Source organism: Nothoprocta perdicaria, unplaced genomic scaffold, assembly GCF_003342845.1.
Source record: "Nothoprocta perdicaria isolate Ctin4 unplaced genomic scaffold, notPer1 scaffold_129, whole genome shotgun sequence".
Taxonomy (NCBI): domain Eukaryota; kingdom Metazoa; phylum Chordata; class Aves; order Tinamiformes; family Tinamidae; genus Nothoprocta; species Nothoprocta perdicaria.
In genome coordinates, this window is record NW_020454416.1 from 1,484,639 (window position 1) to 1,499,468 (window position 14,830).

Genomic DNA, 14,830 nt, shown 5'->3' on the forward strand with positions numbered 1-14,830 from the left:
AAAAAATGAACCCTCATTGTCAAGGTTATCATCTATTACATTGGCAATTGAAAGACTTTTTTTTTCCCCATAGAGGAATGACACACACAGAGGTCTGTGATTAATCTGATCCTGTAATTCATGTGTAAAGTCTTCCCCCATACACAACCAGCAACCTATAGGAATATTACAGCTTACTCTTCTGGTGGGTCTTTTCTGTTTTAACAGTGCAACTACCAACCTGTTTTTAACTAGATGTGTGTGTGTGTGTAGTGATATTTTTTTCTAGGCTTAACACTCCTAATTTATGTTGCTTATACAGCCTCCTACTTGCATTTTGAAGAGAGGAGTTTTTAATACAAGATCAAACAATAATGTAAATTTTTCTGTGCTTTCCTTTCACCACTGTTGCTATCCTGGTTTTGATTTATCTTTGCTTTTATTCTACTCTCCTCTACTCCTCTATTTTAAAATACACTTTATATCTTCAAATTGTGCACAGATTTGAAGTGTCCCCATCTCATCAACTCTTTGCCCAATCAAGTTCACTCATTTTCCAGGTGGCAGATCTGCCCTAAGCAAGCTTTGCAGGTACAATTTATTATGAGCTTTTTTTTTTTTTTTTGCAAGTTTAACTTACTCCACCACCTCCAGCACCCTCCCTCCCTCTATTCCCTAAAGAAAAGAAGATGCTCACGGTAGGAGTATGGTTTTCCCCAAAGTAATCGCCTCGGCACCGCTCGGCAGCGGGGACTGCACCTCCTCCCAGCCCCGAGCAGCAGCGCTCTGCAGAGCTGCTGCGCTCTCCTTCGCCGGCTCCCGCAGGGACCTTAGGGAGATGCCTCTTCCGGCGAGTCTGGCCCCACGCCTTTTCCATGTACTGCTTTTGTTCTGTCATTACTTCCCAACACGGCAGCACTTCCTGCCAACCTAACCGTTTGGGTTGACTACTGTACATAAGTAGATGACAGGCCTGCTTCTATGCAATTTCAAGTTGGACAAATGTATACTTCTATATTTGCAACACAAAATAAAGAGACACTAAGGGTGGCTATTGTGTCTCTCTGTTGAATACTCTTGGCACTCAGGTGTGAGAACGAGCTGGGAAATGCTGCCAGTCCTCGAGGCTGGCACCCAGGAACGCAGTAGAGCCCAGTCCCCGCCAGTACAAGGGCTGGCCGCATCGAAGTCGCACTCTCCCGAGGACAGCAAGTGCCTTTTCGTGTACTACATGTTTGTATATCCATCTATACATACACACACACACACGTTTATATACATGGTACTGCAGGACTATGAGATGTTTTTAAGATCAGACTTACCTCTACGGAAGCTGTCAAATGCTGTGTGGACCAGGTTCTAAAACACACACACACACGCACCCCCCCCCCAATGCACTGTGGCTTTAACTTCTTCAGGCCCATTTTGTTTTAGGAACTATGAGATGCTAAAGACAAAGCACAGGGAATGCTGAAAGCAGTATTCATCCTCTCTTCTGTAAAGTTCTTGAGGAAAAGAAACAACTCTCCCATGACCGAATCATAGTTTATATCTTTCTGGTTTTCCTCCAGTCTCATTTATTTAGTAGCATACACACTCTGGAGTAACAAACACTCAACCAGTACAGTCAATGTCCAAAGTGACCGTGGTCAGCATTGCATTGTAGTGTTCAGAACGGATGCACTGTGGATGATACAGGCCATTTGACCTCAGTACCTTAAGAATAACAAATAATAATACAGCAACACAAAAGAAGATAAGCAAGAGCCCGCTGAGATACTTAGGGGTTTGGTCCAACTCCTTTGGAAATCTTTCCATATTTTAGGAACTAGATCAGCTGATGTTAAGTGAATTCTTAAGTGTAAAATGACAAGTGATCTGATTTGTACCACTTTTTTATAAATGAAATTTAACTATTTATAACCTGGTGGAGCCACAACACCCATTGTTTTTAACTTAGACAACATATTTGTGTATTTCTTTCTATATTGCACCACCCTCTAAAGAATCTCACAGCATCTTGCAAGCACTAACCAAGTACAGCCTCACACCATCCCTGTGCAGCAAGTAGGTCCTTTCCCATCTGTAAAAAAAAGGAACAAAACTGCAGCCTAGGAGATGGTCGTAAAGGCCAAAAAGTCTGGCAGAGCCGGGGAGCCACGTGCTGCTGCCTGATTCGCACACGAATGAAGCAGCTACCCTAGTGCTCCATGGCACGAGGGAGGAGCATGGTGGCCACTGGCACCCCCGCTCCGGGCTGGCTGCACAGCACGGCACAGGCCCCGTGCCTCAGCTAGCAGTGAGGTGCTCGGGAGCTGCGGCCCGGGCTCGTACGCCAGCCAGGGCCTTGGTCAGTGTCCAGCAGCTCTCCCATGGCAAAGGCCTGATGGTGACACCTCGGGAAAAGGAAGTTTGTGTGTGGTGATGTGCCCCAGAGCAAAAGGCAGGGAGCGTGCACACAGGCAGACAACTCTAGGACAGCTGAGGAGTATCTAACTTACCCTGTGGTAACTTGCTCATGAGCTCAGAGCCTCCAGTCCCTTTAAATCCAGTCCTCATTTGGAGTGCTGCACTCGCACTTCACTAATTAAAAGCTCCCTCTTTTCTCCTGTTAACAGCAGAAGCACATTAGAATGTGACATCCTCTCTTCTAACCCCATAAAAAGTCAAAGGCCATTTCAAAACAAAATATCTGGACTACTTCTCATGTAAACTGAGTTTCTAGTCCAGTGTCTTCCCCACCCTAACCCTTTGCAACTGCTGCAGAGCAATGGCTCACGTCCCATGTTCTCCCACAAGGTGGTTTGTGCTGCAAACCATCCTTCCAGGCACTGGCAGCAGTGGGGTTTTGGAGGCTGTTGGCATCGCGCTGCAGCTACTTTCCATTAGACCTGGACATTCTAAACATTTATGACAAATTGTCCTTTCATATTTAAGAATTGCCTTTTTTTTTTTAACCTTCAACATCCTACTCCCTTTCTAGAAAAATAAGAGGTTCACATGTGCGATTAAAAAAAAAAAACCAACTCAAGGTTCATAAACACAAAACCCACTAATGAACTGCATCACTGCAACAGTCTCATTTATAATTTTTCTAATTATTTTTAATTGTAGTAGGACTGCCTGAATTATAGTTCAATAGAAGAAGTGTTCTTATTAAAGTTCTCTCCTGTGACACCTATTTACTTCCTGGTCTCTTCAAACACTGCTAAAAGAATGGCTTACCTGGTGGCTGCAGGAAAGAAGGAAATTTTTAATTCTAAGAAATTCATCAGTGTTAATTGTTATTGTCAGCTCATACAAATTCAAAAGTTTGGAAACACCTAGAATAATACATGTGCTTCCTATTGAAGGATTATCTTCACTTTAAAAATAAAGTTTCTTGCAATCTTATCTTTTTCAAACATCTGTGGAGCCAGTCTACAGCTCTACTTTTCAAAGTGTAAACCCTCTGAAAGACATAAGTGGAAAGAAAATCCATTAACATGATAATAATACTGAGAGGGACTCTGTGAGGCAACAGAACAATTATTAACTTGCAGTGGGTTGCAAAAATAATTACCAGTTTCAAACAATTTCTCTTTTAGGCTAAAGTGTCTCCACTTCTCAGTGCTCCTACAGAATCTATCTTGTTGAACTCCGCGTGAACGGATTGCCAGTGTTTGTCGTCTGGCAGCATTTATACTGCGAGCACTCCAAGCAGCCAGAGGCAGAGATGCCAACACAAGAAAACGCAGCGCTTTGGTCTGCCTTGGTTTTATCCCATCAAAGTGAATGTCCTGTGGCTACACAGGAGCCACAGCAAGCTAACAAAAGTCACCCACAGGTGTTCCTGCAACTCCAGACAGGGATTAAGGGATATGATATATAACTTCCATGCCCCTCAGCACCCCAAGATAACAGCTGATATCTCACGGGAAGGATGCCTAGGACTGGATCTCACCATTAGTGTACTGTTGTAAAGGCAAAAATGTTTGCCTCTTGAGCTCTCTGTTGGTCTCTATAGTCAAGTGGCAGCTTCATATTTGGGAACAGGATGACCAGGGCCAAAAAGTCACCTCTTTCATGTGCAATAGGAGAGAATCAAAACTACAGTCTAAGAAATCATACTGGTAGCAGAGTTACTGGTGTGTGTACATAGGGCTTCTAGCTTTAAAAATAATCCAATCCTGAAAAAAATCCTGTGTCCCACACCACGCACCCAAAGAAATTCGTTAGTGAGTTTTCAGAACTTTGGCTCAGCTGCACGCGGCCAGCCTTGCCGTGCTGGCCACTCTCTCGAAACCCCACGCAGTTTGAAAAAAACCAAATGTTTTTGAAACCAAGAGGGTGCTGTTCTCTCACTAGAGATCTGTCATCTCCTGAGAGGCTACGTAAAAGACAAAAGCTTCTGAGAGAGAGGAGCTGAGGCTGGTGCAGGGAAGAGGAGGAATGGTCAACAGCAGTTACTACATCCAACCACTGATACAACCTCCGCTACAAAATGGTGTTTCCCTTTGGTCCAGGTTTCTTGCAAATACCACCAATTCCCACCTTGTGCACGCTTTAACACAGTGCAGCAGCTGTTGTTGGCCCAATCCAAAGCATACATGGGAGCAAGGAGACTTGGAATTTGGGGGAAAAAAACACTTGCTGGCTTCAAAACTGTGCAGTTCCATGAAAAAAAAAAAGATCAGCTACCCCTTACCCTGAATCCCCAAGTACTTGCTCTGGTTCACTAAGAGGTAACCAGAGTCACATCTGTTTGCTGAAATCAGAATCGTTCTGGCTTTACCATACAGACCTCTGGACTCATGTCGGTGTGATTCCCGAGCGTGCAGATCCCGATTCTCTGCGGGCCAGTCCGAAGTTCGGCTGGTGCAATACAGATCAAGCTGGAGTTGTTCAGGTTCAGAGGGCTGCTGCAGTCATTTTGATCACTAACAGCTGGGCTCTGGATGCAGCTCCCTCTGCAGTATAATGACCCCCCAAAACTGGGAGGGAATTGGTTTCCATCTAACTGAGTGATCCCAGTAGAGCAGAAAGTTACAAAGCAGCCCTGTGAGTTTTGTGCCACACTCATCCTCTCATCTTTCAGTGATGCTTTCCAAGATGCCAATCAAATTGTCCAGTCCCAACAGGTACCCGTCTTCCCTGTTGCCTTCTTGCCAGGGAATTCTGTGATCGAGCGTCTGCCCATCAGGCAGAAGGGTGGTCTTTCCAAAATCAATCAGCCACACATTGGCATTCCCACTGTCATCATGCACAAAAAGCAGTGAACTTCCAACGACCTGGAAGACAGATGGGGACAATGTGGTTAAAAACAAAAACAAAACAAAACAATCAAAAAACACTCGGGTCTCACTCTTCCTACCACCATCACTCCTCAGATGACCTCCTCACCTGTGACCAAGCAAACTTTCAGGCTGCACTGATGAACAGCACATGTCTTACCCGCATAACAAAATCATTCTGTAATTTATAAATGGACATGTAGATGGAAAAAGGGACCCAGTAGAGAAGGGGAAGAAAAGTGGTATTCCAGCTCACTTGGCAGCAGATCTCAGTTTTAGCAATTCAGCAAAAAGGCAGTTACTACTTTCAAAGAGAAACCACGACCTATGATAAACTTGTCACTAGTGACAAAGTGTGAATTAACACTAACAAAAGATCATGTTTGATCTCAAAATCTTGAGCTGTAGCAAGCAGAACTTATAATGTGTGCCTTCACTACAGGAAAAAATACAAGCAGAATATATACAAGAGAAATAGTAGTATAATTCAGTATATATAATACTGAATATATATGATGAATATACTGAGTATATATAATACCGAGGAATAGTATAATTCAGAATTATATTGAGTAGTAGAGAGGATGTAAATTCTCTCCAGCACTCAAACTCCTCTCTGTTAATACAGCAGGCTATTCTGAAACGCATCTGAATGACCAAATGAAGCAAGGCGGCAGCTCCACACAGCCCTGCACTCACTCACTGCTCACCTCATGTCGCTTGAAGAAGTCTGAGGACTCAAGAATGACATGAATTTCCTGCAGACGCTTGAGGTATTTTTTCTGGAAGAAAAAAACCTTTTAAGTAAGGAGGATGAATTAAAATACTCCACTTAAAAGAATCATTATAATGAAGAGATCTTGTTCATTTTAGGCTAGATGTCCTGCAGAAACTACAAGCTAATCATTTTAAAGCCAACCAAATACACTTCAACAGACTGCCTTTTGCAAAAAACCAGTGCAGAGTTCCTCTGCTGCTGTGTGCCACAGTGAAAGGTGATCCTCATCTGCCTTTGGCTTCGGATGCGGTGAGATAGCATCTGGCTACAGATCCTCTGCTCACTTTTCTTTGAATGAAGAAAAAGGAAGTTTCAAGCAATGAAAAATCTTTCAGTTCTCCACAAGTTAAAGAGAATGAAATTATATTAAGAGATAAGGAGCTCTAATCATGTTATGGGGAGGAAAAAAGAAAAAGTCTACTGCCTAAAGCTCTAGCAAGCATTTTCAGTGCTGCCCTGTGGTACTGAGCATGCTGCTTTTGAAGAATTGGCCTTCCCTCATAGTGGCTTCTACATGGTCACAAACCACTGCAGCTTCCTTTGAAGTTCCAAGGGCAGAGCTCTGTTATGCCACCTCCCACACGCCTGCTGTGCTACCCTTGCATATCCTTAAAGCAGTTTACAGGACTTGCTCCCAGACCAGCTCTCCCACAGTGAATCCCCAGTCTCACTTCTTGGCCCCTGTGCCAGTTTCATCCTCTCATGAGTCAACATAACCCTCTCAGCATCCCCCGATACAGCACACACTTATGGTGGCAGGTCGACAGCAAGGCACCAGTTAGTTTGTCTTGCTTCTTGCCAGCCCAAGGAACTCATGGTGACGTCTTGCTACTCTGCCTATGGCAAAAGCTGCAGCAGCCAGTCTTAACCAGCTACTGCTCAGTCTGCCAAGGCTCTAATTCCACCTGCTGAGAGGGCCAGAAAGTTCAGCTCATTTTCTGTCTTGATAGTTTCCCAGAATGTTCTTCCACAGAAATCATGGTCTCAAAAGCAAGCTGAAGATCAGCATACTGAAATAGTTCAGACTCACCAGAATAGTTGTGTTACCCTCAATAAATTCCACAAAAACCTGGAGAACTTGCTCCTGTGTCTTTGTAGTTTTGAAGTTTGTGTTACATGTTCCATCTGCCTTCTGCACAAAAACACACAAAGACAGAGAAGGTTTGTACCGCACACAGTATTTCTCTCATTCTCACTAACCAGCAGAAAGTGAGCAGTTAAACAGGAAGAGAAGATCTATGAAGCAAGAGGTGACAAAAAAGAAATACAGGGGCTGATTAAATAGCTTTAAGCAGCACTTAATTTCCTGTTGACTGCATTTTTTTTAAGAAATGAAGATATTACCAGCCAGCAGAAGGATTTTTCTCTCATCTCAGTAGCAGCAGTGCAAAGTTGAATGGGGCAAAAGACAACATCCTTTTGTTGTCTTCCACTCAGCTTGGTGCAGGCATCCCCCTAGCTGGGAGTGTAAGGGCTATTCTCAAATCCTGTTTTCATCAGTTATTATCTTATTTTCTCTTCAAATGAGGAAGCCAAAGAATTTCTGGTCAGACTCTCAACTCCCAATATGCCTTTGCACCTTGACATGATGTAGAACTCAGAATGGAAAGCTGCTTTTGGGGAAGAACTAAGGATCTGCAATGGTATCCGATACAAATGCTAGGGTAACAAGGAATGGGGAATTTTGGCAAAGGACAGGGTGGGCATGCATCCAACTGGTCCTGCACTAATTCAGAATATTAGGACAGGGTGGGCATGCATCCAACTGGTCCTGCACTAATTCAGAATATTAGGACAGGGTGGGCATGCATCCAACTGGTCCTGCACTAATTCAGAATATTAGGACAGGGTGGGCATGCATCCAACTGGTCCTGCACTAATTCAGAATATTTTTGTACTAACAGCTCAACTCAGTGCAGACACATCCTGCTCCTGAAAGACAGCAGAGCCTTTGTATCCTGGTGCAAAGACCTGGTACGTGCTGGTCTGCCTGTTCTTTGTCACTATTCCTTAAAATGACACAAAAAGACATTTTGAGCACATACATATAAAATACAGCAGTTGTTGCACATAGTAATTTCTTTTGGTAGATCCAGAAGGATGCAAGAGCATCACATCGTATTTTTCTCCATCACACCAGTCCCTTCATATCCATTATAGGAGTAAATCAAGTTAGGCACAAAAATATGTTCCTTCCTACATGTCTAAGGCACTGTACCAAAACTGGATAATTTCGGCCCCGATCTCAGTAAGTGCAACACTACTTATTGAGAAGAACTGAGCCTCTGTCAGGTACATGAAACAAAAAGATAATGCTAAATTCCCGTAATTTGCACAAGACAGTGAACTGACTGAACAGCAAAACAGCCTCCCACTTACCAGACTTTAACTAATCAAGTTAGCTGTAGAATAAACAGAATTTTATTCCAAAGCTGTGGACCAGATACAAGTGTGGTTTGTCAGGCTGAAGAGAGACGTAAGTTACACAAGAGAAGTTCAGGCAGACAGTGGAAGTTAGGAGCCCTCTTAATTGATGTATAGTAATGCTTTAGTATAATAGTATACAGAAATTTGGAATTTAGTTACTGCTTCATATTTTTTCCTCTCAGGAAGAGCAAAATACTATTGAGAGGAAGGTTGCTGTAAGAATAATTTTTCTTATGCTCCAAACTCTGCTCCAGACTTTAGAGTAACTTGAATCCCTGTCAGGAACTTGCCAACCTGCTCCTTGAAGCCATGGCTTTGCCAGCGCCTCCACAGACATCCCTGCACAGGGAACTCGTTGCACAATCCAGCCAGCCGCTCACCTGCGGCACTTCTCACTAGATAGGACAGTGACTCAGGCAGCAGGAGAACAAGTTTGGCTGCCCATAAAATAGTGCTACCTCTCTCTCACACACCTAGCTCCTATTCTTCTGCAGACTGCTCCTCAGGGGCCCCAGGTTATGGCCATGATATAAATGCATTTACAACTATCTATCCAAATCTGCTGTTCTCCTGGGAAAACTGCTATCCCTGACCTACAGTTAAAGGAACAGTGACAAGGCAAAAAGCAGCTTCACAAATGGCAGAGATTCAATGACAGAATGAAAAGACAGGACTCCTGAGTCTCTGCCCTGTGTGTGCATTATTAGTAGCATAGTGTTAGAGAGACAACATTTACGAAGCTTAGCACTCCCATGCCCAACTAACCTGCCTTCCGAAGCCAACAGGCACAAGAGACAAAATGTCAACTGCCAGCTGTAAGAAAAAAATGTGGTTCCACCTACTTCTTAAAAAAGCAGGAGTGACATACTCAGTGAATGAACTTGGTCTGATTTCAGGGATATGGAAGTGATTCCAAAAAAAAAAGAGATAGATCAACCAAAAGAGAAAAGGGACCCCACTGATGAAGGAGGGGTGCATAGAGCGAATTAGACATCACTTACAGGGAGCCACCCCACTGAAGGGCTTCTATGATTTCACCTTCATTGCTTCTTGTTTCAGCAGCCCCTGAATAGGAATATTGCTGACTGACCAAACTAACGATGGAGTTATTCCCTGTACCTAGGGAGAACAAGCCTCCTGCTTCCCTTCAGCCACTAGCTGGCAACACTGATCCTCACAGGCTCTTCTCTCAAAATGAACCCAGCAGGGTTCTGCTCCCTGCAAATATGCAGAACTGAATGTACAGTTCAACTACAGTACAACAGCATGGGAGTACTGACTGGCTGTGTTGTTTAAACAACTCTTCTCCATTTCTCCATATATAAAACGGGGAGATTGACACCTACATGCCCACAACAACACAGAAAGGGAGAGGAGAAAGTAATGTAAGTATTTCAAAGTATGTCCTGTGCCAAGTAAAAGGTTATTTATTTGTGCCTGCCTTGTACTGTTACAGCACTGTCCCAGCTGAGGGAAATGGTGCGGCTGGAGTGCCATTCTGCTCCTCCCCGCCTCCACAGCCAGCCAGACCAGAAAGAACAATCCAGGAGACGTTACCGGAGCTCCTCTGTGCTTCCCTATCTCAGTCATTCTTCAGGACTCAGCATAATTCTGCAAATCTATATTGACCAAAAGCTCCTTCCAAAAAGTCTTGAGAATATCTGAGTTTCTAGTGCCATTATAGAGAGCATCCAAAAATTTAAGTGTTACAGGAACTGAAACAGGTACCTTGATAACAGCATTAAATGCCCAAGGAGTAAAACAGGAAGAGTCTTGACTACAGTGAAACCAGATGATTTATCACCTAAACATTTCCTGCATGAGGGTGCCTGTATCTAACTGCTGAGATGGGTCACCAGTGTGCAGGGGAGCAACAGGGCAATACAGCATGAGCTGGAACTGCTAGATCCTGTATCACAGCAGGAGAATCTATGATTGAGGAAGGAAAAGACACCATGGGAAAGCAGAGAAAAAAAGAGGTAGTTAAGGAATCTGTCAGCTTCACTCTCTCTCTTCTGTCCTTTTCTTTTTTCCCCATGTGCTTTATTCAACAAAATTAAATCCAGCATCTTAACGTACGCAAGTTAAGCTAATGAAGGGTACAAGTGTGCTCTGCTGAAGGCCCTGGAAGCCGCACAGGATAAGCCATGCCAGCTTCTCCATAGCTGGCAAGTGATGGGGCTTCCCCTACTAAGTACCACCTCAGGGAAACGGTGGGTTTGGGCGGCCCCCATCACCCTCCACGTTGCTGCAGGAACAGGGCCGGCCAAACCTGCGCGGGGCAGGTTAGGGGCAGCTTCCCCAGGCCTAGGCAAGCACAAAGCACACTTCTGGACCACACCAAGGAACCGAGTCAGGCGGCTGATATGAGGGTGAGACAAAACAGGTTGCTGATACTGCCACAGAGCATGACAAATATAAAGAATTAATGATTATGATATAAAATTGCAAAGGCTCTTTTAGGGATGTAAGTTAAGCTCCTGGAAAGGAAAAAGAGGTACCTTCCCTCAAGATCAGCGGATGAACTTGGTGGATGCAGAAATTTCATCTTTGGTTGTTCTGGCTTTATTCCAGTTCTATCTATGCTGAATGCTGACACGCACTTAAATGGAAAAGGGGTTTCCTCAATCCCAAGAATATCTAGCTAACGTTTCTATCCTGCTTTGCAAATAAACATAGCTGAAATAGAACTGTTTTACTGTGATTCACTTGGAATAAATATGTGAGTTCCCAGAATAACTCTTGGTTAAAGGAGGGGGGGAAAAAAAAAAAAAAACCACACACATTCCATGAGGAGAGGTGGTTATTCTATCAGTTCTGAATTCCTCCTTTTATCGGTTTCATTTGCATTGCACCCACCCTGTACTTCTCCTTGTGTTCTTGCTGCTTTTGTGTGCAACTTGGCTAGTGATGCATACTAACTTGTTGATTAATCAACAAATCAGGCAAGATTCAGACACCAAAATAGTCAGAATTTAAGCTATTCACCTTAATCCCTTCAATCCTGAAGCCCAGGTTGGCACTAGAGCTGATGGTTTCCCTCCACTGCATGTACCGGGGCTTGGTGACAGCATGCTGCGCGTTCTCTTCTGCTGTAGGAGCAAGAGGATCCACTTCAATCATTTTCTTGTACATGTCCTTACGCAGCTTTGGTTTCTCACGGGCCTTTGTCAGCTCTTCCTCCAGGTATGTCCTGCAAAAACATCACATCTCAACAAAATTACAACTACTGCCCAAACATTTGTTTTGTGAATTACGATAACTGGTCTCAGAAGAGGTTGATGACAAAAATAAGCATTATCATTATCCCAGCTTTGTGTATGGGGAAAACTGATGAACACAGTTTAACGGCTGCTCAGAGTTATTTAGTGAAATGGTAACAGGAGTTACAATTCTTGTCATTTATTTCTTTGTCTAACTACACCTTGCCTTTACTAACTTTACGTATTATAGAATCATAGAATGCTAAAGGTTGGAAGAAACCTCTAGAGGTCATCTAGTCCAACGCCATTGCTCTGTATGTCTAATTAAAGACATATTAGGTAGTTGAATGCCTAATTTAGCTCAGTAACTGTAAGCATCTGAACTGGTAGTGAAAGACGAATAGGACATTTCCTACTTCTCTGAATTGCTACTTCAGGCTACGATCAGATTGCTATCTAAAGATTTGGGAGAACAATGCAATAGTACCATGGGAATGTCAGAGTGGGCAAGGACATATGTCAGTCATGGGCAGACTGTCAATTTTTATTCTACAGGAAGAACCACTATCATTGAGAAGTCATTCAAGCTTTGGAAACAGGCTTTCACACTGTTATTTAGTCACTCATATTTAGAAAGGGTTATTTTATTCTTTGTTGGTTTTTTTGAATCACTGTGTAAGCAAAGATTAAAAGAACAGGCAGTGAGTGAATCATGTATGTTTTTTTCCAAGCAGTATCAGGTCACTGCAGGGAAATCTTGCTTCAAACCACCCCTGAAAATACCTTGATGTGGATAGTTTTTGAGGCTACAGATCATTTAATTTCCAGAAACTATGTACAATCAGGCAACAACAGAACGTGCTCTCCTCAGGTTGTCAAGACAATTTCCAAGTCAGTAAAGGCAGCATACACTGAACTCCAAGGCACCAAAATGTTATTGAGCTCCTCCAGACAGTGCACGACAACCTTCTCCCTTCCCCCTTGTGCTAGAAAGCATATACTCTTTCATGCCTCTTACCTGATCCCCATCTTGCAATCCATCACACACGGTCCTTCAAAATCCGTAAGCAAGTCATCCAGCTGAATGTAGCTCTCGCCATCTCTCTCCACCACACCATGGAAGCAGGGAACACAGGAGCGCAGGGGATCTTTCATCAGGCGCTCAAAACACTCCTTTTCATTCTCCGAGAAGCGCTTGAGAATCTTCCCGCTATCAGCTGCCTTGAAACTCCCTGGAGAGAAGAATCAAACACATGCTGAGAAGGCTGACCTGCAGAAGTGGAAAAACACCTTTCCCAGCACCCTGGCCTCACCCCCATGACACCAAATAAAGATCCCACCTCAAAGAGAAAAGCTAACATGCTTCTCATAAAAAATTAACACACCCAGGACAAATACAGCCATCGGCAGTGAAATATATATTTCCACATCAAAATTCATAGCTTTAAGGAGTGCAGCTGCCCTGGGCCATGTGTTTTTTTTCTTCTTTTATGTTAAGCTCTTTGTTAGGATATTAAACACTGCAATACTTATTAACATGCTCAGGAAGAAGCCACAGGCCAATCTTTGTTAATACTCTGACAGAGCATTTTAAAGCAGCTGAACATTGCCAGTGCTGGCTGTGAATCCTCCCGTAGGGCACGTCTGCAGAGTGTGCTCTCACCCAAACAGTGTGCTCAGTGACCACTAAGCAGCCCCACGGGGCCAGGAGCCAAGCATAGCACTTCCTATGCACACACCCTCGGGGACCACACATGCCTAAAGCTCCAGGTGCTCTAGCTCCTCTGCAGGTACAGACCGCAGCACAATTGCTTCTCAGCCCGGAGTTTGAACCTCATCCAGTACGAGCGATACAGGGTATGCAGGCCAAGCCTGGCAGTAATCAGACTGCAGCTGCAGGAGTCACTCCTCTGTCCTGCAGCATGCCAGCAACATCAGAGGAAAGTACAGGTTTCACTCTGAGGTAGCCTTTAATCTACATGGCATAAAACAGGCCCCAAAATAGGAGCCTGAATAAGCCTGGGGCTGAAACTCAGCTTTTATCACAATAGGTTCCTCCATATTCAGCACTTAGTTCTTTTCTGACAAATCCTAAAACCAGGGCTGCCTCAGTACAAGGGCAATGGCCCAGGTTATAGTTTAGGATGAATTTGCCATACCAGAGAAGATCAGCTGCAAGAAAAAGGATAGACTTAATGCAGTCCGAAAAACTACCTAAAGGGAACTGGAACATTCTCTCTCCTTGTAATGCAGCTTCTGGAGAGCCCTCATTCCTCCTTCTCCACCCTACACAAACTCCCCTAAGGGCTATGATTACATGACCAAGGTACCACTTCCCACAGATCAAGCCAACCCCTTACACAGGGTGACAAAAACTGCACGCAGTTAAGACTGGATCATCTTGATGCTCTGCCTGCTACCATCACCCCACTGTGCAAGTGCACGCGCAGCTAGCTCACTTTAAGGCTGAATAAGCACGCACCAGCACAGCTTTGCACTGCACTGCATTAGTACACTAGAACATAGAGAGGTGGTTCAGGTACTGCACTAAAGCGCTGTAGGTGCCTGCCCACGTCTACTATTAAACTCTGCACTAACAGATTAGGCACATGGGCGGCTTCAGAAATGAAGCATGAATCAAGCTTGATGATTTCTATTTGTTTTTTTATTTTTGCTTTACCAATAAAACAATTTAAATCAAGAACACACCAAATTCTACAGACACTAAACTAGATTCAGCTAATTGAGCTGCTCCTTGTGCTCATGTAGTGAGCAATGATAGACTCACAATGCAAACACAAGGTCATCAAATCTCTATTTTACCATGTTTGCTTTTCACTGGAGGGTTTACATTAAGGTATCTGTTTGGAATTGGTATTAGAAATGCAGTACTCACCAGGGCTGCACACGTAAAGGAACAGATAATTATCCTTTCCACTAAGGAACTAACATATTGTCTATTTGCTGAAGAGAAATGATACGATACCAAAAGCACCAGCAGATTGACTGACCTTCAACTTCACTCCCCAGTCCTCCTTTTTCCCCCTCTACCATGTACTTCACATGTACCATTTTAAAAGTGTATTCTGGAGTATGACCTCCCCCTCCAAGTCTGCCTAGTGCGTCCTTGTTTAGCTGCAACATGTGTCCTTCTCATCTCTCCCCACTGC

The 14,830-nt window shown here is 43.8% G+C and overlaps 1 protein-coding gene across 1 annotated transcript in view; it reads right to left on the reverse strand.

Moving 5' to 3' along the window:
* Positions 1–1,572: 1,572 nt before the first annotated feature.
* The window catches only part of ITPKA (inositol-trisphosphate 3-kinase A), a 35,448-nt gene continuing 22,190 nt past the window's right edge, over positions 1,573–14,830 (reverse strand). Inside the window, exons 3-7 of the mRNA XM_026033447.1 lie at positions 12,679–12,892; positions 11,446–11,650; positions 7,061–7,162; positions 5,963–6,034; positions 1,573–5,249 (exon numbers count right to left, since the gene is read on the reverse strand). Of these exons, the coding sequence (XP_025889232.1) occupies positions 5,046–5,249; positions 5,963–6,034; positions 7,061–7,162; positions 11,446–11,650; positions 12,679–12,892 (797 nt within the window). The 3' untranslated portion in view covers positions 1,573–5,045. The remainder of the gene's footprint in view (positions 5,250–5,962; positions 6,035–7,060; positions 7,163–11,445; positions 11,651–12,678; positions 12,893–14,830) is intronic.